The 26,095-nt window shown below is 37.1% G+C and overlaps 1 protein-coding gene across 1 annotated transcript in view; it reads right to left on the bottom strand.

Annotated features, from left to right (window-relative positions):
- npr1a (natriuretic peptide receptor 1a) overlaps positions 1-26,095 on the bottom strand; it is a 98,494-nt gene continuing 72,399 nt past the window's right edge. The window contains exons 6-22 of the mRNA XM_065293660.2: positions 20,884-20,978; positions 20,641-20,776; positions 17,512-17,596; positions 14,333-14,453; positions 14,169-14,243; positions 13,462-13,539; positions 13,191-13,295; positions 11,435-11,506; positions 10,612-10,771; positions 10,153-10,308; positions 6,561-6,729; positions 6,180-6,326; positions 5,935-6,058; positions 5,035-5,103; positions 4,070-4,244; positions 3,871-3,969; positions 1-3,727 (exon numbers count right to left, since the gene is read on the bottom strand). Of these exons, the coding sequence (XP_065149732.1) occupies positions 3,576-3,727; positions 3,871-3,969; positions 4,070-4,244; positions 5,035-5,103; positions 5,935-6,058; positions 6,180-6,326; positions 6,561-6,729; positions 10,153-10,308; positions 10,612-10,771; positions 11,435-11,506; positions 13,191-13,295; positions 13,462-13,539; positions 14,169-14,243; positions 14,333-14,453; positions 17,512-17,596; positions 20,641-20,776; positions 20,884-20,978 (2,018 nt within the window). The 3' untranslated portion in view covers positions 1-3,575. The remainder of the gene's footprint in view (positions 3,728-3,870; positions 3,970-4,069; positions 4,245-5,034; positions 5,104-5,934; positions 6,059-6,179; positions 6,327-6,560; positions 6,730-10,152; positions 10,309-10,611; positions 10,772-11,434; positions 11,507-13,190; positions 13,296-13,461; positions 13,540-14,168; positions 14,244-14,332; positions 14,454-17,511; positions 17,597-20,640; positions 20,777-20,883; positions 20,979-26,095) is intronic.

The raw sequence follows: 26,095 nt of genomic DNA, 5'->3' as shown, positions 1-26,095 counted from the left end.
TATTTATAAGTTATTGTTTATTTTACATAATCTGTCCCACCCACCCTAACAATAACAAAACACAATCTTCTCAAAATGCAATTGAAGACTTTGTAATAATATATAACAATATCAGCCACAGACCCAGCAGCTATCCAAATAACACAGATAAGACAAATACCACAATGCAATCGTAACTCAAACCCTCCCAAATAGGAAAGCAAATAAAAGACTGTAAAGATCTAATATTATCAATCAAGATCTCATAACACAGGATGCCAGTCATCATTGCTACAGTTTGACTGACAGATGTCACAACATCATCATACTGGTGTGAATACGTGACGAGGAAAAACAAAGTCATTTATTTACAACTAAGTGAAATATACATTCATTTTTATTTAAAAAATATAGCGTTGTGAATTGTGAAGCTTTTAATATTATCAGAAGATTGATGTAAACAAAAATGAACAGTTTACTGTTACGATGAAGTGTATGCAGCATCCGCACAAGAAATGGATCCAAGAGCTTATATTGAATAACAGCTATGATTCGAGACAGATTTTGTCTGAGACTTGATGACACAGCAGGTGTCATTGCAAAACTGCTTGTTACCTCAGCTCAGACATAAAATGGTATGGCTGCATAATGTATAGGGAAGCAACAAATCGATCAGAACCTGGCATTTCCTTCATACTGGCTGGTTTTCAATGATTTGACAGATTTTTGAAAAACTGTGAACTGGCAAGGATCTGGCAGGATGATGTGTAGATGTTGTTGGAATAGGAAAGCTAGCACAAAACTGGACCTCACATTTATACTCATGTGTCTATTGATCTGAATCAAAAACTGCTATCGTGCTTATTCACACCTTACTAAAGAAGACAACATGATACCAAAAATAACCCTATTATGCATACCATTCTGCATAAAGGTTTGTTCTCATTATCTTTAATATTTAATTACTCCACTTTTGTAGTTTTTGTTGTCTATAACAAAGGCAGTGTGGCCAGTAGAAATACTCCTAACCAGAAACATCCCTTTATCCCACTTCTTGATGAATATTCAGTTTCACTGAGAAATACAGTGGCCCTAAATAGCATTTGTGAACGATAACGGCACTTAAAATACACTGCAAAAATGACTTTCATACTTAGTACTTTTGTCTTGTTTTCAGTACAAATATAAAAAAATTCTTAAATAAAAATGCATTTTCTTGATGAGCAAAATGACCTAAAAAAATAAAGGCTAGTTTTTTTTTATTTAAGTGAAATTGTGCTTAAAACAACCTTGAACTTTTTTCTTAAACACTTAATTCAAGAAAAAAAAATCAAATTTTTTTTTTTACACCATTAAGTAATTTTTTTTGCTTGTTTTAAGTACAAATTCATTTAAATTGTATTTTTTGTCTGAAATGTTGTACCGAAAACAAGACAATTATACTAAATATGAAAGCCATTTTTTTGCAGTATAAAGTTATTAAACCAATGTATTAACAATGTATTAAACAATTCACATTTCTATTTTATAGTAAGCACATGCACACTTCTTAAACACAAAATTTCACAAAAAGAAGGTGTTTAGGTTACACTTACACTCAAAAAAAAAAAATGCTGGGTTGTTTTCAATTAACCCAGAAAATGATTATATTTAACCCAACAATGGATTAAACATCCACCTAGCATTTTAGGTTAAAACAACCCAGCATAATCTGAACAACAACCCAATGGGCTGAGTTCGTCCCTTTCCGACCCGACGCTGGATTAAAAATACCCCAGCATTTTTGAGTAATTTATAAAAAAACTATCTGGACACTCAACTATAAAACAGGGTCTGCTTGGACACTTTAAATACACTGAGACAAGTTGCTTGAAAGTAACAGCAAAAATGACACAAGTAAAGACCTACAGTATATACTGTAAAAAAATAATATGCTGAATTTACTTAAAGGTGCAGTGTGTAAATTTTAGTGGCATCTAGTGGTGAGGTTGCGAATTGCAACCAAGGGCTCAGTCCACTGCTTACCCCTCACTTTTGAAACGCATAGAGAAGCTACGGTAGCCACCACCGGAAAAACATGTCATTATCAGAGACAACTTAGGTAAAAAGTTTGTCCGTTAAGGGCTTCTGTAGAAACATGGCGGCATAAAATGGCGACTTTCACGTAAGGGGACCCTCGTGTATGTAGATAAAAATGTCTCATTCTAAGGTTACAAAAGCATAATGGTTCATTATAAAAAGGTCTTATACACCCCTGATAATATAGTTTTGTATATTATTTTGCATTTCTGTCAAGAGATCTTTCTTAAAATTACACACTGCACCTTTAAAAATATTGTGCATCATTTTTGCATCCACTTTTTTAAGTAAGTTTTACTTGAAATTTTAAGAAATTGCATAAATTGCTTAAAATGTCCTTTAATACTTACTTTAGTGCAAAAATTATGCACTATATTTTTTAGTAAATTCAGCCTTTATTTTTTTCAGTGTATCTTCATTTGTTTTAAGATGCTACTTGGTTTAGTATATTTTTTTTAATTTAATGCATTTATATATTTTAAATGTAACCCAAGACTCAAAATACATTTAGGACCACTGAATATCACATTATACAAGTTAAATGTATTGTGAATGATGTGTTATGATGTCATTAAAAGGAAGGCAAATCCAGCTTTTACATGAACACCAAGCATATCTTGTACTTGCAAGGTAACCTTTGTGCTTCTTTCAAGACCAAAATCCACCATCACCTTTTCCTTGCACATTTGTTTGCCTTTTTAATTATATTTGACATTTAAGATTCTGCCTGTGAAACCCCAACTGAAGGCATTTTTTGGTTTTCTAAATAAACTCATCCTACATAATGTAAAGAACATTCTGTGAAAATATAACCTTGATATTGAGATATATTAAGGTTATGTCAAAGATCCAAGTCAAACGTTTATGCTCCTAATCTCTAGATTATAAGACTTTAGCCTGGATTTCACAGACATGGTCCTGTTTATTAGTATATATTTGTAATGTACATGATCTTCACCTGTGCTTCCTCTAATAAAAGTAGATCCAGACTGGCAGATGCAGCTGATGAGGTTTAACTTCACCTGTATCCCAGAGCTATCCAAACATTTGGCATGGCTAAAAATGAAAGGAACTACAGCACTGTGTCTCTGCGTGATCAATAAAATAAACAACAAAATCAAACACAGATCAAATCTACTCCTGATGACTGGCTTTCGAAACTCAAACCATCATGCCAATGATAGCAACACAACTAAATTCAAAATTTTAAACTCTGAGACCGCACATCAGATACAAGACTGATGTGATGTTCATTTAAACAGTCATTAATCTGCTCAAGTGTAGGTTTTGTCTTGTGTATACTTGGCAAAGTCATAGTGAGATTCCCACTAGTCAAAAACCAGAAGATGGAAAAGACTCAGTTCAGAAACGCCATGTAAGAGTCTCAGATTTTCCTTATTTCACCTTTGCCCTGGCGAGTCGAGGTCGATGTCTCCATACTGTTCTTAAACTCTGTTTAGATGTTTTTGTTTTGTTCGCTCCTCTCATGGGAGCTTTGCTCCTTGTTATTTAGTTTTTCAGTCATTGTTAGAGGTGATCTCTCCGAGTAGCCAGTATGTCCTCATCCTTCCTTTGCCCTTCATCTCCACATCCCCCCGGAGCTCCAGCTGGAAGCAGTTTAATTCCTCTAGTACGGCCCGTGTGGCCTCTGACACATGGATCTTCAAAGCTGATGGAAGATATACAGATTTTAAAATAATAAAAGATACCTCGAAAACGTATGTAACCACATTTTGCCGGTATGAGTAAAAATCGTTTTTTTGGCCAAACAAAACTTATGTTTGAAAACTATAGTACGCTATGCATCCTTACCTTCACCATTAGACTCCATACGTGAAGCTGTGTTGACTGTATCGCCAAACAAACAATACCGAGGCATCTTCAGACCGACCACCCCTGCACACACAGGGCCTGAAAACACACAGAGACATGACTATCAGTCGATACTTCCCATTAGTCAGACAAGAATAACCAGAGATGCTGAAGTGTTTGTACTCTGTGTGACCCTTACCGCTGTGGATGCCGATACGCAGGCGGAGCTGCTGGTTGGGCCGGTGACGGATCCGGAAGGAGTGAACTGCTTCAAGCAAAGCCAGAGACATTCGGGCGATCTCGCGAGCGTGAAGTTTACCGTTCCTCACAGGGAGACCGGACACCACCATGTATGCATCACCGATGGTCTCCACCTGGGGGCGCAACAAAGCCATTTTACACACTGCCAGGTACAGATTGTGATTCACATTGTGGGTATTTCTATGAAAAAGTGTATAATCAGGGCTTGAAATGGGGAAGGACAGAGTCTGGGGAGTGTATTTGGTTAGAATGGTAAGAATTTTTGAAATGGTGAAATTGAAACGGAATTATGTATAACTTAATACACGGCACCCTAAAATGCTTGATTCTGATTTTTCAGATAACTAAAGCTCAAAACTAATAAAACAGGGCTGCAAATTATTTTGACAGGTAGAGTTTAATATTACACAAAAATAAATATAAATGTTTTTTAATAACATATATGACATTATATTTTTGAAGGAGTAACCAAATAGTGTGTTTGTGACATTTAAACGTCTTATCTTATCTTAAAACTGAAAGTAAATGGGTGTTCCTCACGGAAGGTCTGCATTTGTTAAAAATCAGCTAATAAAATATTTCAAATCAATATTTAATGTTTCTTACCATACTGAGGTAAATAGCGTGTAATAAGCTGGACAATGTACATTTGGTAAATCATTTGTAAATATAATGTTATTAAAAGACATATTTATATTTAATTTTGTGTAATAATAAACTGTACCTGTCAAAATAATTTGCAGCATCCGGGTTATCGCATGTTATTAGTTTCTGGGAATAACAAACCTGCAAATGTCGCGACTGGCCAATCAGAATCAAGCATTTAATTTGTAATAAGAGAACATGAGAATTTTCAGCATTACAGAAGTGACTGAATAGCCAGTAAAGGCTGTCCCTAATTACCTTGTAGACGTCAAAATTGTCGATGATTGCGTCAAAGCAAGTGTAGAGATCATTGAGCAGCGTCACCACCTGTTGCAATAAATAATCTGTTTTAACTCAGTATTCAGTGTGTCTGCTCAAAGAGCGTTTAGTAATGGCGCTTTTAGATTGCATAGTACCCCACCGTTTAGGTCGGGTCAGCTCACTTTACTTTGGCTTGGTTAGCTTTTCCATCGAGTTTAGTAACACTTCGGATTGGAGGGATTATAGGCGTGTCGTTATATTTGCGCTGTCTACTGCTGTGACATGTGAGAGCATCGTTGTACATTCCCATACATTCATTTATTTATAAGTCAGCCACAAAATTAAAATTGACCACCACAAATTGATGTTTGCACATCGCGTTTATCACTACATCTGTCTCACGTGATGGTTTCTGTACAAACACCCGTGTGGCGTCAGTTGACGTGCTCCACTGAGCATCATTTAAGCATATATGTGGAAGTGCGCGTTGTGAATGTGCCACCACAAACTGCAAGTCTGGAAAAAACTGGTATGGTATTGCTAATCACTAAAAGGGATTTTGGGAACTTACAGCAAAGCACAGATGACAACAGGTTTACTAAAGTCAGAGCAAGCTAGCATAAAGGTAAAGCTAATCTTTTACATTATAGCGAAGACGCTAGTAGTGACGATTCTCTCAGACCAATCAGTGATCTACTGTGTTTTCACCTCATGTTTTGGTATCAGCTCGGGTCGCTTGGAACCCCAACCGAGGTGGTACAAAAAAATGTATCAGGTACTACGTACTGCACCCACTGGAAAAGCCCCCAAAAGTATGCTGACCCGACCCAATCAGTGGGGTACTATGCAATGGAAAAGCGGCATTAAATGAGCCTTGTTTCTCTGAGGGGTTCTGACCTGCATCGGCGTGCTCTCGGCTGACAATGCAGTGAAGCCCACAATGTCACTGAAATAGATGGTGACCGAGTCAAAGGCTTCAGCCTGGACCATCTCACCCCGCTTGAGCTGCTCCGCCACTGAACTGGAACACAAAGAGTTTGAGAAAGAACACACATTTGTGAATGTGACTTCACTAACTAGTAGCGCTTCATAAAGCAGTATTGAAGTCATTAAAAATAGAGATAATGTGTGTCTGGACTTACTGTGGGAGAATCTGATAGAGCAGAGCTTCAGCTTTACGTTTCTCTTCATGGTACGCCTGCGTCCTCTCCTCCACCAGCTCCTCCAGGTTATTGGCGTACTGCTCCATACGAGACAGGAGGTTATCCAGGATGTTAGATCCATACCCACTGTAGGGCAAACGCAAAATATGTCCTGTTGTTAGATGTAATGGGTTCAATCCCAGGAAACACACATTCATACTTTAAATGCATTGTGAGTTGCTTTGAATAAAAGCATGTGCTAAATGCATAAATACATAATTTTTCATCCAAAATCCTGACAACACACGTTTGTGTCCATATTAACTGTCAATAAAGTCAATTATTTTGCATATGAGGTTTTAATAGCTGTGTGCGAGGTACCGGTTGTTCTTTCGGAGCAGAACTTTAATCTGGTTGAATTCCGGTCTCTCATTGACATCTTCTGACCAGCATCGCTGCATCAGCTGACCCATCTCTTCGCTGTGGCTCTGGGGACACAGCATCGGGCGCAGGTACGGCCACTGGCCCTCTGCTACGCGCTCAATAATCTCTAAAAACACAGTAACAGTTTATCTTTAATAAATCTTTAATGAACAGTCTCAACATTTTCCTCAAATTGTTAAGCTACAGGTATTAAATTAGACAAATAAAGCATTTGAAGAGTTTGGTTCCAAAAAGCGATAATTAAAAAAAAAATATTTAAAACCAAAATCAGTTTTGTATCTGGTCAGTATTAAAAAGTAAATTAATTTTACTCAAAATCCGATCTTTTCTCCCTTTTATCACAAACCACAATAAACGAGAAAAATAAGAAATATGCACTTTTAAACCACAACTTCTCATCTATCTCCGGTCCTGAAAAGTGCCAGCGCGACCTCAGGTAAATGCGTAGTGACGTAGAAAGGTCACATGCTAAATATATGAAACGTACATTTGCGGACCATTTTAAACAATAAACTGACACAAAGACATTAATTAGTATCATTCAACATACAACAACATCTGAACGCTCCTCTTTCTCCACACTTGTAAACAGTGTGGCGGAGTTTTGCGTTCGTCCTCTGTGACCTCTTGACGTGATGACGTATTACGTGAGGTTGCGCTGGTGCATCACAGGACTGGAGATAGACGAGAAGTTGTGGTTTAAAAGTGCATATTTTTTATTTTTCTTGTCAAAAATGACAATCGTTTCGCTAGATAAGACCTTTATGCCTTGTTTGGGATCGTTTGGAGTCCTTTGAAACTCCGTTGAAAAAAAAACTGTTAAGTGTGGAGTTAAAGGTTAAGTGTTGGGGTCCATTAAAGTCCATAAAAATGAGAAAAATCCTGGAATGTTTTCCTCAAAAAACATAATTTCCTCTCGACTGAACAAAGAAAGACATCAACATTTTGGATGACATGGTGGTAAGTAAATTATCTGGATTTCTTTTTAAGAAAATTGACTAATCCTTTAATATAACGTGGCAAAGATGAATGCACATTTATATATTGTTTCAACAGATTTAAAGCATTTGAAAAAAAAAAACTTGGTTGGATTTATTGCATTTTGCGGAAAAAATATATAAATAATGTTTTTTATAATAAATCTTTTAAAATCAAATTATGGATTTGAATTTTTTATGTTTTTATAACCTAAAGATGTGAAAGTTTTTAACAAAAGTTTTTTTACCTTGTCACTTTCTTGGTATAGAAAACACATCTTTACTCAAATTAGTCACAATGGATTAATTGCGTTTTGGAACCAAACTCTTCATTTGTAGTATCACACATTTGGAAACAGACACATATAGCATCATACCCATTCAGTATATAGGGTCAGCATTAAGATCTTTACTGGAAATTATACACTTCACTGCTGTTTAAGGATTGAGAAAAGAGAGACATAGTCAGATGATTTTTTTGAAGTTACAAGTGCTCTCGGAAGAGGAGTTTTCAGCTGTTTTTTTAATATTGTGTTGATTCAGCTGTCCGGATGGAATTGGGAAGATCATTTCACCAGCAATGAACAGTTAACAGAAATGTCTCTTGAGAAAAAATTTTGTGTTTCTCTGTGATTTAACCACTATATACACCCGTCAGCCATAACATTATGACCACTGACAAGTGAAGCAAATAACACAGATAATTTCGTTATCATGGCACCTGTCAGTTAGTGTGGTCCGATCCAAAATTGCTGAAAAAGTGAATGCTGGTTCTCATAGAAAAGTGTCAAAACACACCATTGCATGCGTAGCCGCAGACCAGTCAGGGTGCCCATGATGACCCCTGTCCACTGTCGAAAGCACCTACAATGGGCACATGAGCATCAGAACTGGACCACGGAGCAGTGGGGAGGCCGTGTGATGCTTTAGGGAAATGGTCTCCTGGGAATCGTTGGGTCCTGCTATTCATGTTGATGTTACTTTGACGCGTACAACCTACCTAAGCATTGTTGCAGACCATGCACACCCTTTCATTGAAACAGTATTTCCTGATGACATTGGCCTCTTTCAGCAGGATAAAATGCAATGCCACAAAGCAAAAATGGTTCTGGAATGATTTGAGAAATGGGTCAGGGCTGTTTGGTGGTAAAAGGCGGACCAACACAATGTTAGGCAGATGGTCATAATGTTGGCCTGAAACCAAAACCAAAACCTCATTTAGGTCCAAAGACAACATGAATCCAAAGACAACATGACCCCTTTAACCATGGTAGAGTCCCTGTAACACATTACCAGTCATGGCTTATTCATTTACTCGTCCACATGTTTAACTGATCTCTATTTTAATTACTCTTCCCACATTATGGTCCCATATGTTTGTCTCCTGCTCACAGTGGGACCTGATAATGACTGTATGTCTGGTATTCTCTCATTACTGCCTCTGACTCCCTGTGTAGAGCTGGCACAACTCCAAATAAAACTCATGTTGCGTTATTTATTTTAAATGCAATCATATCTCTCTCTCTCTCATGTGTGTCTGTGTGCTGATAAATGTGTGCTTGTTTGTAAATAGTGTGCTTGTGCTATCTTTAAAATAAATGTTTGTGGGAGCCAATGGTGTAGTGTTCAGTGCGCCGACAAATAATAGCATAACAACATGCCTAACTTTTTATAATCTATTCAAACATTTTATTTTTCAGAGAGAGGTATGGGATCGGCAAAGGACCTCAAGCTAGGATTCAAACTGGGGTCGCCGAATATGCATCTGCACCATATATAAAATATTAAAAGGAAAGAGCCATGGAAAAGTGATGCATAGTATTAGTGTCATTAGCTGCATAATCATTATTACATAATTTTTTTTAAAGAACACCAATTTCATGGCTAAAAACAACGTTATTTTGTGTATTTGGTGTAATATAATGTGATTGCGTGATTAATGGTTATAAAAAACATTATTTTCCACATACCGTACATTTTTGTAGCTTCAGATTTCAGTGTCCCTGATTGGCCAGCTAATCTGAGAGTTGTGATTGGCCTGAATACCTCTCACGTCAACAGGAAATGTGACACTCCTTACTATGTTTGAAAGATTCGCTCACAATGTAATGCTAACAGGAGTTTACTTACAGGCTGGGAGTCCAAAGCGGGAGGAATTATGATAATGTCGGTCTTGTCTACATCACCAATCCCAGGAAGTAAACTGTTGCGTACAATCCGTGTGATTTGTGTAGTCCAAGAAAAGAGATTTACATTGAAGACGATAACTCGCACCATCGTTTACTTTGGGGTTTGTACCTTTTGCCGTAAACATGTACTAATACACACTTACACACCAAAGGAAATGTAAAAACGTGGACAATATTTATGATTCACATAAAATTTTGAATGAGAAAGCATAATGAGGTAACAACACCTGCCCTGTCTGTGAATTCCAGGCTAGAGTCTCATTATAAGATTTGGCGCATTAAAGTTTTAAAAGAACAGCTTAGAGATTCTGCAAAATATCATCTTTTACGTTTCAAAAGGTGAATTGTTTTTAATTTTCTGACCTTTGGGGCTTTGAGAAGGTTCCTCAAGGTAAAAGACGCCCTTTAGTAGGGCGAGTTCCTGCAGGATAATGCCAAAACTGTACACGTCTCCCTTTTGTGTTCCACATGGAGGTGGGCTTTCAGCACGAAGAAGCTCAGGGGCCGTCCACAGCTTACCTACAAACACAAACCATGATGTTAATTCGAAACGTTTACGTAAACTGCATATATACACTGTCAGGAAACTGTACTTTAAACTTTAAAACTGTACCCCTTCTGTCACTGGGGTGGTACCCTACAGTAAGTTTCCGTTTTGTACCTTTACAGGTATACTAAACATGATACAATTTTATATCTTTTTTACATGACTGGATCTTATTGACCTACCAAAAGGTACATTTCAGTGTGTACGTACTCATACAGAAAAGGTACCTAATTTTTTTGACAATGTTTTTGTCGTTTGAAGCCACCAGTACTCACGTGCGTAGTAGGCGTATGTGTCCTCCAAGTAGCTTTCTTTGCGGAAACTTTCCAGACCGTAATCCGTAATCTTTAGCACAAAGCGGCTGTCTACCACGCAGTTGGAAGACTTCAGGTTGCCGTGGGAAATGATGACACTGTTGTGAAGGAACGCCATTCCCTGAGCGGGGAAAGATGACACTCTTACAAAGACGTATGACAGCATGCATCATATTTATCAACAAGAGCACAAATATTAATTAGACTCTTTTGACACTGCTGTCAACAACATCTTTCTTAATTTACAATTGACTTTAAATATAAAATTCTGCATTTCTTAAAAGTGTCACAATAAAATCTGACAAAGAAATGTTAAAGTCTTTGTTAAGTCATTTCAGAGAATTGTTTTTAAACACATTATAAATGTATTGCTGGAACACATTATGAATACTGTGAACTGTGTAGTATTGAATTGTGAAGTTACACTATTAAACAGTTTTTCTGCATTTAGGATTATTTGGATGGGGCTAAAATGGGCGCATGACCCCGCCCCTAACACAATAGCAAGGATCCATTCAGGTTGTAGCTGTATTTGAAAATTGAGAGATGCAGCAGCTTTCTCGTAAGTAGGTGTGGTTTCAGTGCCAAAAGCGGAAACACCTCCAGCGTTTGAGAGCAGAAAATGCTTCCTATTTTTCCAAGATTTTAATAATTTATTTTATTTACTTGGATCTTTTAATAATAATTCATTTATGTTTAAATTTAAAACAGAGAAATGGCTTTATTACAGCAAGACATGTGAGATTCACTCACGATATGAGTATCTCTGATAAGACTCTCTCACCTTAACAATGTCATTGATCAGAGAATACCGAAACATCCAGTCAAGATTGATTCCCTCACTTTCCATAAGATCCTACAGGTCAGATGCACAAACACACACACACACACAAAAATAAATTATCATTAGTTAGATTTAATAAAAATGTGTTATTGACATGTATGGTATCTGTGACAATGACTGCTTTGTATCTTTTGGTCTTTATCATGGAGAGGATAATGCGATCATCCACCACTGAAAATAAGTTATTAATCATTGCTATCATTGTATAATGTAGAAAATATTGCTCTGCTGTCATTATTTCCAAACATTTTATGCCATTTATGCCTCCAAACATGTTAATAATGTTAGGTGTGATGAAGATTATACTTATATATGTATCTTTCGCAGTACCTGTTGCACTGTAGAATAGTGGGTTAAGCAAAGGACATTGTATAGAAGTTTTGCACACTTCTTGCACACAGCAGGCTTTCAAAAAAATTCAGCTAAAAATGGGGGGCCTGTGCCCCACTAGAGCTTTATGTCTATCGACAGAGAAATGAAGAAAGCTTATGTTTCATCACAAAAATGCTGTCATGTTTTGTCAGGATTGTCGCATGTACGCGAAAGAAAAAACGAATCATTGTTGCATTCAGTGGCACTCTCTCTTATTTTCACCGGAAAAAATTTGGCTAGTGGAAATCCTGATTGGCTGGTAACTTGAGAAAGTTACCAGCCGCATTGGCTGGTGGTCAAAAAAGTTAATTTAGAACCCTGGTCGTAATGGCCTTGCTGTTAGCGCCTGCATCAAAATGCTGCATTTCTTCTTTTGTGCACTGCATTTATTTTGGCAATCAGAAGTGTTCATGGCTAATAAATGTATAACTTGCCAAATGGTAACTACATGCAGTCCTGTCTCCATTTTCAAAGCGTGCCTTGTTTTATTTACTACAGTATTGGTTACTAGGTTACCAATACCACCATCATTCGCTTGAACAACTTGATGGAAACATACCTAAGGCCGGTGACACACTGGATGCGTGGTGTCAGCGTCTCATCTGTGTGTCGTGTCCATTTTTAATTCCGCTCCCATGTAAACAGGTTAGAGCTTGCAGACTACCTGGGTGGATGCGAGTCTCAGGCGCGACTCGGGATGTGCGGAAAACGCGTGCATGCTAGAAATAGAACCAACGCCTATTTTTCACGCGACATGCAAGCGTATTGGAAGCGTTTCCAGGGAAAATAGAATAGTAAAATATGTTTATATGTAGTTTTGTACACAAATACATATTAATTAATGACATTTTGATGTTTGAAAGTCTATAGGTTGACCTAAAGTCAGATATAAATGTAATTTGAAAAATAAATAAATAAATAATTATCGATTTTCAAATATTGCACCTGTCAAACATAGTCTATTTTGCCGTCAATACTGTTGACAGTGTCCTTTATCAGCAGGCTTTATATTCATGCCTGGTCTGTCGCAGACGCCACGCAACTGATACGCAACAGGAACACCACACTCACGCCACGCAGCCAGTGTGTCACCTAATTTGTTTGTTTATCTTTTTTGCGAATTTCGGAAAAAATTCGCTTTACACTTGGATCGAAACCCCACTAGTGATTCCATAAGATAACAATTTTTAAAGAAACTTTAAGCGAAGAGCATTTTGTACAAAAGAAAGCATCTGTGCATATTAAACACATTTCTTTATACCACACAAAGAAACTTAATTTTTAAGTGTTGGTGTTGGTAAATGCATGAATGTCAAATGTTCACCTGTAGGCTTCCCCGTGGGCAGTACTCAGTCAGGATGCAGATGTTGGGTGGGTCTATGCAGGAGCCTATGAAGCGCGTCAGGTGCTCGTTCTGAACGTCACGCATCTATAATACGAGAAGTGGAGGAAGAACAGAGTATCAGGGGGGAGGGTCGGGTTAGCTTCTCGTTTCCATCACAGCCGAGCTATTAATATCTCCCAGAGCATCATATAAACGTAATTATGATGAAGGCACCTGGCAAAAGGCAGAAAGGGCACGGACGCACACTTACGTGTTTGAGTTCAAACAGCACTTTCCTGGTGAGCTCGATGCGTTTCTTGTTGACATACTTAATGGCCGTTATGTTTCCCTGGAAAAGAGACATCAGCCACATTAGTTTCGGCCTGATTGCTGTTGTAAGCTTCAGCAAAGAGTTGGAGATCTTTAGAGAAGGACTAAAAATGCCTCATTGGTTCAGAGAAGAAAAGAGCAACATAATGCACTAATTAAGCGCCATCCAAATGAATAGGAATGATGACGTGTGGACACGAATAGAGTTTGTGGTCTGGGTTCCTGCTTAATTGGAGAAAAACACGGCACTCGTATGACACGTTTCTTCAGTGCTGGTATAGAGATTAGACCTTCTGCTTAGGGTGGCACAATATATTGTTTCAGCATTGACATCGCAATGTGTGCATCTATAGTGGTTACATTGCAGAACATTTTTTTCAAAAGAAAAACTATTTCGGAAACCTTTGACAGTGTTACACTATATGAGGATGGTTTCAAATGACATAAAGAAATCACGTGATAAGAAATGGAGGGCAGAGCTTTTCTGGTAAAGCCATCCAAAATAGCTTAATATTATCCCCCCACATAATTGTGTACACCATCTATTTTTCAATGGGTACAAAACTGTACTTTTTGGGTATTGCCCCAGTGACACCTTTCGTACGTTTTCTGAGAGTGTACCATTTGAGCTACAGGAACATGTTGTACCTTATAGTAGCCGGTTTTTGCGTAGATCTGAAAGTTTCCTTCCATGGTCAGCAGTGAGCCATAGTTCGAGCCCCTCTGCAAGCAGTATGAGTAAGACATGAGTATGTTTAGGTGAAAAATTTGTATCGAAATACTATTAATAATTATAGTTTGTCTTCTCTCACCAACGACATGGTGAGTCTGCTGCAGGCTCTACGCAGGCTCTTTTCTATGTTACTCATCTGTATGTCCTCCCAATGTACCCGCCACAGCTGAGCGGCCAGCTCGTTCTCCAGCTTCAGTTTCCTGATGCACAAAGAGCGAGAGACAGAGAGGGGGAAGAGAGAGAATGAGAGAGAGAGAGGTATAAATAAGCAGAGGAAAAGAACAATGGGAGGTGGGGTGCAATGGGGAGAAAGCATTACAGGAAAAGGGTAATAAAAAGAGGAAGTGCAGAAAAACAACCATGGACCCAAAGTAAAATATACTCTTTTATATTATTAAAATCAGTGTGATATGCGTGTCACTATTGCATGTTGACTTTATTGAACTTATGCAAAAATGCATACTCAAAAAACAATTTATGTGAAAAACAACATCATTTCAAGTTATTTTAAAGCTTTTATTTTGGTAATCAGGGGATCAAAATTAACTCTACACTGTAAAAAGTAAAAGTTGGATCAACTTAAAAAAAATACTTTGATTGATGAATATTTGAATATTTTAGGTGCTACCAATTGAGTTTTTTTTTTCAACTTACATTTTTCACTTAGAATATATCTTTTTAGAAGTTACCAATTTAATTAAGTTTTTTTCTTTTAAGTACAGCAGCTTTTACTTTTTACAGGGTAGGTACGAAAAAGCCAAGCAAATCATGCATCAGTTCAAAAGTTAGATAACCCATGTTAAAGTGTAGTAAGAAAAAAGCTCTATAATGTCCTTCAGAAGTACTTATGTGAAGAATATTTATAGTAAAAATATTAAATCTTTATTATTGACATTTTCAGAAGTATTATCATATAATGACTTAAGCATATGGAAATTCAAAAGACACAAGAAACTCAATTGTATTCATACATATGTGATCTTGTCTGTGAAATCCAGGCTAAAGTCTCAATCTTATTATGAGATTAGAAGCATCAAAAGCCCTATTCGGACGGGATTAGTTTTACAGGGGGACCTCTGAGAAAATCGTGCTTCTCAGAGGTCCTCTGTGTTTTTAATCCCGTCCGAATCGGCCATGTCTGTGTTTTTCTCTGACGACCTCCGTAAAAATTCCAGAGCAATTTACCTACTGTTTTTCGCCGAACTCAGAGGTCCTCTGAGAAATTTAATCCCGTCCGGATGCAAATGTCTGTGTTTGCCCGCAATATCTTTTGAAAACGCGGTTCATTTCGTGTTTTGGCCAACTTGATCTGCCGTAAGGTCTTACTAATGCGCGTATATTGTATTTCCTGAGTCCCATTCATTCAGATATGAATGTTTTTTCGCATTCGGCAAAATAAAGTAATTAAATCAAGACGAGCTGAATATCATACACTGTTAAGACTAAACACTGATATATCATTAACATTATAAGAAACTCCGTTCAAAGTTGTTCAACTCCGGAATGGTAATGTTAATTAATAAAGATATTAAATTGTATTAATCATTATTTCTTCATTATTTTGTGTTTGTTATAAGCAGACAGTTATATAAAACACGTAGGCTAACGTTACTTTAGTAGGATTTGTATATTTTATTTTGATTTGTTAAAATTAAATTAATAAATTACATGTTCTGTCATGATTTTACATTTAAAGCAAAATATTAAACATTACAAACACGCGTATCCAGAGCACGTGCTACTGCAACGCCCAAATGCATGAAACAGACACTCCCATCTCTGGAATAGCCTGCATCATTTTAATCCCGTCCGAATCGGTACATAAAATCACAGACGTCCTGGGGGACACGCTGAAACTCAAACGTCGTTTGGAAAACTAATCCCGTCCGAATAGTGCTAAAGTTTGATTTTAAACATTGTTTTCAATCTTTGACCTGACATTACACAGTCAGTATTAAAGATATCAAGATTATATTTTCACATAACGTTCTTTACATTATGTAGGATGATTTAAGAAAACAGTAAATGTTAAAATCTTAATCTTAAATTGCTGTATTAATTTACTTCATAATAAACAATTACATTGTCCTGTTCTGTTGTCAGTGGTGTTACAAGGTAATAATCAGTAAGAACACTGACAAATTTAATCATAAGATTGATTGTCTTGAAAGATACATTAATTAAACAAATACAAATTGGTAGCATTGTTTTATGCATTAATAGATAAAAAGGCTTTTCAGGTTTTTGATGCACAAACTTTATATATAGAGTATATATATTTTAACAAAAAATGTAACAGAACAAGTACTGCCTCAATGAGTAGCCAATGAGAAAACAGTAGTCCTAACTTATATGAAGTTTGTAAATATACTGTAAGGGAAAGTGGGGTAAGCGGTCACACTGTTCATAACGCAACACTACACTGAAAAAAATGATTCATTGAATTTAATCAATTTTTTTAAGGTAAGTGGTTGCAATCAATTTATTTAAGCTACATTTAAACAAACGTTTTATATTTTACTTTACTAATCTTACCTTAAAAAAAAAATGTATGTGATGTATGGTGCTCAGTAAAAATTAGACAGTATGAAAAGTGTGACAACTTACCCCGCTCTTTCCTATATATACACATTAAGTATAATTATGAAAAAAAACATAGTTAATACTTTTAAAGCTAAATGATTTTATAAAACAGCTCTTTATAAGGTAAGTTTTATGAAAAAAGAAATGGAAAGAAAAGAATAATGAATACTTTGTGTTTTGTAAGTGTCACACAGCCTTCATGTGCCCCATTGATGAACACGACTGATCTAGTATTATCTGATATTTGTAAACCGTCTCACATACTGTAATATCAATATCAGAAATCATATTTCAGTCAGTTTATTACTGAATACATGGTTACACTTCATATAAAGCAAAGAAATCCTTTATTTAGGTGTTGACTGAGTTGATGTATCTACTGTATGTCCCTTGCGTTGCCTGGTGGTTATTTCCCTAATTAAACATCAGGAACAAACAGAGAAAGAAAAAGACAGACAGAGGGATATAATATCAGACCCAGATTGCCCAAAGCTTCATACTGTACAACCACACCTGACATGCAGTGTTACAGATTTTAAAACTGCAACAAAGCTAAAGCAATCCTGTTATCAACAGGACTGATTGCCAATGCTGTGCGCTAGCACTAAATAGCTTGTAGGTGTGTTGCGTTGTGTGGTGTACAAATGGTGTAAATCTGTGCAGGTCTTCACTAACCTGTAGATGAAAACTGTGACTGTCACGATGATGATAAAAATGAAGCACACCACTATTGAGACCATCTGGTGCATGGTGACCGTCTCTGAAGAACACAGAAAAAAAACATTAATGTCTGAATTTCACGGATGGCTTAGAGTTATTCTTAAATATAGATTATGTCATTCTAAATATATTCTTTATATGTTGTTGCATGCCGGCGTCGATGTGTTACACACAACACAAAGTCACGTTGATGAAAAGGAAATGATGATTAGTTCTCTCACTGTCTGTCAGTGTCAGTGTGTTCGACTTCATGCGGAGCGTGTGGCACACGATGCTGCAGGAGTTATTGGAAAGCATATGGAGCAGTTTGCTCTCGGGTTGCTCTTGCGGTGCTTTTGTGGGTCGCTGCGTGGGATTGAGTGTATTTATCTTCCTAAAGCAGCATTCACATTACAAGCGACTTTGTCGCTGTGCATCGCTCGTCTCTTTCAACGAGGTCGTTAGGGTTGTTTCTAATTCATAAATGAGTAGCATCCACTCCAGTAACTGACTCCACTGCTTCACTCTCATTGGAAGTCGCTCCAGAAGGTCGCTCATCATTTGCATAAAGTTAAACTTTTCTTAACTTTGTCACATGACTGGACACACCTCATCCGGTCACCAACAATCACTTTTGCTTGTGTCGCTAGAAGTCATCATCCTTCCATTGAAATCAATGAGATCGCTTCACTTTGCTACTGCTTAATTGTGATTAATGATTTTAATTTTTTAATTCAATTCAGAACTGGAAATATTAACTCTAGGTATTTTCACACTGCGCTTAACTGCGGCTAATGTGAATGAAGCTTAAGAACAAAACGCTAATGCACTAACATGACCAAACCTGAGAATATATCAGCCAAACGAAAACATTTATGGGTCCATGACCATCACCGGCCAAACACCGGACGGTATATCGGCATCAGCAATATATCGGCCGATCACTAATTATGAAAATGTCAACTGACATATTTTTTTTGACAAGGAACACTTTCTAAAGGTTCAGATAGAAGTCTAGAAGTGTCTTTTTTGACTTTGGCTCTTCGGTTCCCTGGCTAATGGGATGTAACTATGGATTTGTTATTAACTTTAATTTGATTAAAAATCATTACCGGGCTACAATAAAACAACATGTTTTAATTATCACACTAATTATTAACTCTTAAGCATTTCATCCCACTTACATTCACTTTACACTATATTAAACCAAGAAAAGCTTTTGGGAACTTAACTCATTCCCCGCCAGCATTTTTTTTCCTTAAGTTGCCCTCCAGCATTTTTTGAGATTTTCACAAAAGTTTTACAAAATGCCTTCCAGGAAAATGTTCTTCTATAAATATATAAGCATACAAAATATATCAAATGAAAGAACTGACCCTCTGCTTTCAAACAAACAAACTTCCATCATATCTTAATTCGTTCTCTTTTTATATCCTCTTAAATATTGATAGGTTTCTTAAAAAATATTTTTTTTTTGAACAAAAAGCTAAAATAATTGCATTTTTGTAAAGGAATTTTGTTAGAGATAACTTGTCAATGGCAGGGAAAGAGTTAAAGTTATATTTTTTATGTAATAAAATATATGACAGAGTGCGTCTGGCATGATTTTTTATTACTGAGCATTTTTTTTATCAGACTCTTAACGGATTCTGCCAACAAAGCAGTATTTATTAGTGATGCACCGATGTATCGGCCGCCGATATTAATCGGCCGATTTTTGATGAATTTGAAACCATCGGCATATCGGCAATAGCACGAGAAAGGCCGATACCGATTGTTTATTAATTAACTGCATAAAGAAATCCATTATATGTAAAAAATAGTTAATGTTGTTAATAAAATAAATGCTGAATAGCTAAAACCACCTTTGAAGGTTGTCATGCTGTCTTATTATATTTGTTTAGCTTAATGTGTGCCTCTCTTATTATGTTGGTCAGTTGAATGTTAATTAGATCCAATCCATGTTCAGTAAAAATAATTTGATGCTGAAATAAACTAGCTAATAGACCAACTGTAAAGTATTGTATACAAGTGTTTAATATATGTATCGGCATCGGTATCGGCAAGAAGTTTCCCGTTTAAATCAATATCGGTATCGGCCCAAAAAATCCTATCGGTGCATCCCTAGTATTTATGAATGCCCTGAGGCCGGGATTAAGTGGATTTGATGCATATCATTATCTAATTTTTAACTGAAGTGGCGTTTGGCAGCTTTTGCATCTCAGCTCCTCTTACAATTACAATATAATATAATATAATATTATTATAGAGACAAAAGTATTGGGACGCCCCTTCTAATAAACATGTTTATCTATAACAGCAATTCCAGTCAAAATAAATATTAATGCTATACCATACAGTGCAATACCAATTAACAAATGTTGTTTCCATTCTTGTTTTGTAAAGGACTTTTTGACTCGAAGCCTGCAAATCATACCGAAGGTGTTCAACTGGGGTTTTGCTTTGGGCAGTTGTGGCCTAATGGTAATGGTACGACTTGTAATCCTAAAGTCGTTGGTTAGAGTCTCACAGCTGGTAGGCTGTGACTGAGGTGCCCTTGGGCAAGGCACATTTCCTCTAATTGCTCCCCGGGTGCTCCAGGAAAAGCTGCCCACTGCCTCAGATGTATGTGTGTGTGTGTTTGTTTATGACTTGAAGGACGTGTGTTTACTACTTACTGGGATGAGTTAAAAGCAGAGGTCACATTTTGACTTTTTTTTATTAGAAGCACACAATTCTGTAAATTATTATTAAATGATGTAGCATTAAGATTTGTGTCTACTTAAATGACTAAATTAGACAAAGTCCCAAAACTTTCATCCATATAGTGTATATATCATAATATAATTTAATAGGTAGGGACCTTCAATTAACTTGTTGAAGGAGAGAGGGAATGACATCAGGAGTTCAGTACATGTGAGCCAATAGCTCTTGTGATGGGCAAGTTTGCTACGTCTTGCGACACAACTTTTAAAACTCTTGATTATTTCAAACTGTGAAGCGACTACTTTAGTTTAAAACATGCTTAGTACAAGAACAAAGCAGCAAGAATTTGGTTGTGAAATCCAGAATATTTTATTAGGAGTTATATTTGGCTTCACTTACTTGCCAGGCAGGCGGGGTTGTCATTCTTAAAGCCACACAGTGGGATATCTGGAGGTGGGCTTCCCTTTAGCCAGTGCACTTTCATCCCTGGCACTGGAATCATCTGCTTTTGACTGCTATTATACACGGACACAATCTGGGACGCACACACATGGATCATATCAAAAGAGCTGCAGTCAGATAGATTTAGCATGTAATGTTAAATATAAAGAGCTGTATGTGATCAGATGAAACACTCAATACCTGATAAACTCCTGAATCTGTGTCGGTCATGTCCCATAGTGCAAAATCTATTTCCCGATCACCAGTCTCATCCAACTGGACGACTCCGGTGACCCCTTTTCAAAGAAAAAAACAAAACAAAGATCAACACTGGGAACACGATAAAAATAAAACAAAAATGGTTTGTCGTCAGCGAAATCTAAACGTTGGCATAGATAAATAATGGTCAATCTGCTTGTTGATGTGATCTTGTTAAGTATTTGTTGGTAAATTGTGGGTCTACTATGTAAACATTTTCATACATTTAGATGGAGAGGGGTCTGGTTTCCATAACAGATTTGCACAAAATATTTGTGATATAAATGTCAAATGACAACGTACACGCTAAAAACAAATGGTGCTAAATAGCACTAAAATTGATTCTTGGCTCGTAATCATAGAGGAACCATTTTAAGTGCCATATAGCATCGATGAAGTACCTGTGTAAAACCATATTGTGCTATGTTGAACCATATGTGGTGCTATATGACCTGTCATGATCCTGTCAGCCCTGCATGCATTTTCCTTTGTTTCATGTAACAGGATCATGGCAGCCCTTATTATTGTTGTCTTGTTTTGTTTGGAGAGTCATGTGGCCTGTGTTTTGTATACCTTGTGCCCTCCTGTCTTAAGTTTTGACCCCGTCCCCTTGTTAATTATTCATAATTAGTCAACACCCTTCACTTGTGTGTCCTCACTCCCTAGTTTAGTTCTCCCTTTTTTTTAATGCCCTTGTGTCTACTGTTTTGTGCTGGATCATTGTTCATTTAACGATGATGTTGTGTTCCTTTTTTGTCTCGTCCTGCCCTGCTAAGTGTCACATTATGTTATTTATTTGGATTATTGTCGTTGTTTGCGCCCTCGAGGGTGTTTCTGTTATAATAAAAAAAATTTCTTTAAAAGCTGTCTGCAATTGGGTTCTGTCTTGTGATGCACCGATGTATCGGCCGCCGATATTTATCGGCCGATTTTTGATGAATTTGAAATCATCGGCATATCGGCAATAGCACGAGAAAGGCCGATACCAATTGTTTATTAATTAACTGCATAAAGAAATCCATTATATGCAAAAAATGAGTTAATGTTGTTAATAAAATAAATGCTGAATAGCAAAAACCACCTTTGAAGGTTGTCATGCTGTCTTATATTTTTTAGCTTAATTTGTGCCTCTCTTATTAGGTTGGTAAGTTGAATGTTAATTAGATCCAATCCATGTTCAGTAAAAATAATTTGATGCAGAAATAAACTAGCTAATAGACCAACTGTATAGTATTATATACAAGTGTTTAATATCGGTATCTGCATCGGTCAGAAGTTGTCTGTTTAAATCGGTATCGGCCTAAAAATATCCTATCGGTGCATCCCTAGTTCTGTCCGTCCCCACACATGACAATGACCCCTGTATTGTTCTTCATAAGCGCTATATAGCAGTAAAAATGGCTCCTCTATGATTACGAGCTAAGCTACTTTTAGTGCTATTTAGCACTGTTTGTTTTTAGAGTGTATCCACCAACCAATATTATGCAAGTTTTTGCGTTTCCATTGGACGTTTTTTCATTTACATTTTCAATTTGTGCATTTTAAAGGGTAATGGAAACGCAACTAGTGAATCAATTCAATATCAACTTATTGACAGCATCTTAAATGTAAACCCTTAACATATAAACTATTTATTCTATTTTTACATAAAATATCTGTAAAGCAATCTGCTTAATAGTTCAAAATGCTGCTGCAAGAGTGCTTATTCGATCTAAAAAATATGACCACACAAGTCCAATTTTGGCAACTTTACACTGGCTACCAGTTAGATATCGCATACAATATAAAATATTACTAATCACCTACAAGGCCTTAAATGGCCTAGCACCCTCGTATCTTAAAGAATTACTATCAGAATACAATCCATCACGTAAACTGCGATCACAAAATTCTGGCCAATTAATTATCCCTAGAATATCAAAAGTGTCTAAAGGTGGTAGATCCTTTTCATATCTAGCTCTAAGCTTTGGAATGATTTACCAAATAATGTTCGAGAATCAGACACGGTCGAAGTCTAAGCTTAAGACATTCTTATTTAACAAAGCATTTACATAAAATGTCAAGTAAATGTATCTATCCCGCAATAGCTAGTTTGTCCAGAACAAAGCATTCACATAAATCATCTGGGTAATATACTTATGCCGCAATAGGTAGCCTGTCTGGAACCGAGTGGATTTTAAACCACAATACTGTATGACACTTGCATTACATTGTTTTTCTCTCCCTGTCTCGTCCTCGACCCCGAGGACAATGAGACAAACTGCCCAGTTCTTGCTGCTGTGAAGATCATCACACCACTGATCTACTGGCTGTCCTTCAACCTGATGCCCAGCTGATACGCGACCAACGACCACCGGCTGGACCCCATTAATCCGCTTACCCGTTTCCTATCCCTATCGTGTTTATATATATAAATATAAGAGTTCTATAGACTTCTAGTAGTTTTCCCACAAGGTTTTTCTCCTAGGGGGTTTTTTCATCCCCGGGAGAGTCAGCCAATATTGACTTAACTTAGCACTTTCTGTATACGTTACATTATTACTACGCTCGCATGTACGGTTTATTCTTGGATGCCGTTGTCTTCTTCTTATATTATCTATAGATTATTCTGTGTTTTTCCCTAATTCTATTCATGTAAAGCTATTTTAAAACAATTAACAATTGTGAAAAGTGCTATTAAAATAAAATTGAAATGAATTGAAAAAAAAAATAGAACAAAGTTTCCCTTCATTTATTGATAAGTGAAAGTTATTTTACAGGATACTGGTGTCAAATATGTTCGCCTCCATTTTTACCCATTCTCCATTCTTACAAACATAACTTTTACTTCCAATTGGTTCCCAACCTTTTTTCCTTGAGGCCCACCACGTACATATATGACAATCTGAGCTTGTTACGATGAAGCAAGCCAAAATTCAAATAATCATTTGACATAAGAGAATATTTTAACTACCTTATCTTGGAATTGTAAGCATATGATTTTGAAATCAGGTTTCGCAACCCTTCCTGTGAAACCTGGTGCCCCCCTAAGGGGGGCCCGGACCCCAAGTTGAAAACTACTGTATTATACCTATTGTATATTATATTGTCAATCCAAATGTAAAAACTAATTAAATTAATATACATGTCTCAAAAAGTGGAGATTAACTATTGTACTTATCACTTTAATAAATCTGTGCTTGCACATTATTAACTGTTCATTATTTAGCAGTTTAAATAGCATTGATAGATGAGCACAACACTAACGCAAGCAGCAACAGATGTGCAGCACCTGTAGGTAAAGAAATCTTGGCCAAACCACGGCAGGGAAAAAAGGTTAAGAGATAATCACTCTCATTTATCTCATAGAGTTTCCCATTATTGATGCATCTAGCAGTAAGCAGGCACAGGTCTACACTTTGTGCCAAGTAATGTGACTCTTTCTCCATGCTCAGCATTACAGCAAAACCTGAGCTTTAACAAGATCTGGCAGAAGGCCTCATACCTGCGCTCTGCACACACATGTGGAGACATTCAATACGCTGTAATTTAACAAGCCCAATGCTAAGGGGCTGTCCACACGGAGACGCGTATCACTGTATACGTATAAATTTGTTATCGTATTGGCGTTTCATCCACACGGATCCGGCGTTTTGGGAGACTGAATCCGCTATTTTTTGAAACCGGGTCCTAAAGTGGATAAATCTGAAACCGAACCCCTTGCGTTTTCGTCTGTACAGCCAATCCGTATATTTTGTGAAGCGAAAACGTCATCACATCATGTGTCGGAAGCGTCACACGTAACAGCAACAACAATAACGGCGGACTACGTGATTGTGTTCGTGCTACAGAAGCTACTAAAGCCTACTAGCTTTATTACAGCAAAATCTATTGCTTCTATGCAATTGTGGTGACCAACAAGCGATAATGGACAACACCATACGTTGGTTATGCGCATGCTCAAAGTCTTCTTCTCCGTGTATAGTGTATATCTGTGGCAGAATTACAGCGCCCCATACTGGTCCGGCATATATACTACACCGCTTTCAGTCGGTTTCAGTGGTTTCGTGTTTACGGATTATTTTTTTAGAGCAAGGAAAAAAAATGATCGGATAGGGAATGCACCGGCTTCGTGTGGACATAGCCTAAGTTTCTCTAGACTTTCATTATCGATTTGTGGACCTTGGGCACCAAAGTTTATCTTGCATAACAAAACTCTATCTTTAGATATTGTGCTCACTTGAATGTTCTCTTTTAAAAGACTCCAGTGTTAAAGACCACCAAATCTTATTTAAAACCCATCTGCTGTCACCTACAACCTTAGCTTTTACAAAATACCAAAATACAGAGTTTGTATTTTGATCTGACTAATCACCAACAATGTAAATGGTAATGGTAAATGGACTGCATTTATTTAGCGCTTTCATAGACCAGTGGCCATCCAAAGCGCTTTACATATTGCCTCACATTCACTCACTCATACACCGACACTCGACGAGAGCAGCTGGGGTTAGTTGTCTTGCTCAAGGACACCTCAACACTTGGTCAGGTGGAACCGGGGATTGAACCACCAACCTTTCGATTTGTAGACAAACCTACACAAACCACTGTTGCCCCATGTATTAAACATGAAAACCCAAGGTGATGCCCTATGATCGGATCACTGCAACATTCCGAGGTGGTCAAAGGTAGATGGGGTTAATTATTAGTCTGTGGTTAGCATGCCATGCATTCTTTATATCTACCCATGATACATATACAGTATAATATCATGGTTTATTGATTTATTTATTTATAAATGTAATTCCAGCATCTTTGTCTAGGGATGCCACAATTCTCAATATAATATTGAACTGTTCGATACACATCCCATGGTTCAATACATGCATATGAAATCTGTCTGTTTTATTTTCCAGATCTGTACACGGGTCTGCAAATCCACGCACCTTCCCGCAAGTACATATCAAGTCACTATGGGCTACATGCAGCTAACTATGCTTGCGATGCTGGTGTCAGATTTCGCACACTCTCTACCATAGCAAGCACCAATGCAAGGCTCCCCCCATTTTTGAAATCTTTAGTGTGGGTTAATTATTTGTGCGAGTGGATTACATACAAAGTCAATGCAAAAGTGTGCTAACCGTGTTTTAGAAACGGAAGTCCGTATTAAACAGTG

Source organism: Paramisgurnus dabryanus, chromosome 19 (genome assembly GCF_030506205.2).
Source record: "Paramisgurnus dabryanus chromosome 19, PD_genome_1.1, whole genome shotgun sequence".
Taxonomy (NCBI): Eukaryota; Metazoa; Chordata; class Actinopteri; order Cypriniformes; family Cobitidae; genus Paramisgurnus; species Paramisgurnus dabryanus.
The sequence above is the reverse complement of the archived record's forward strand: the minus strand, read 5'-3'. Positions and strand labels throughout refer to the sequence as shown.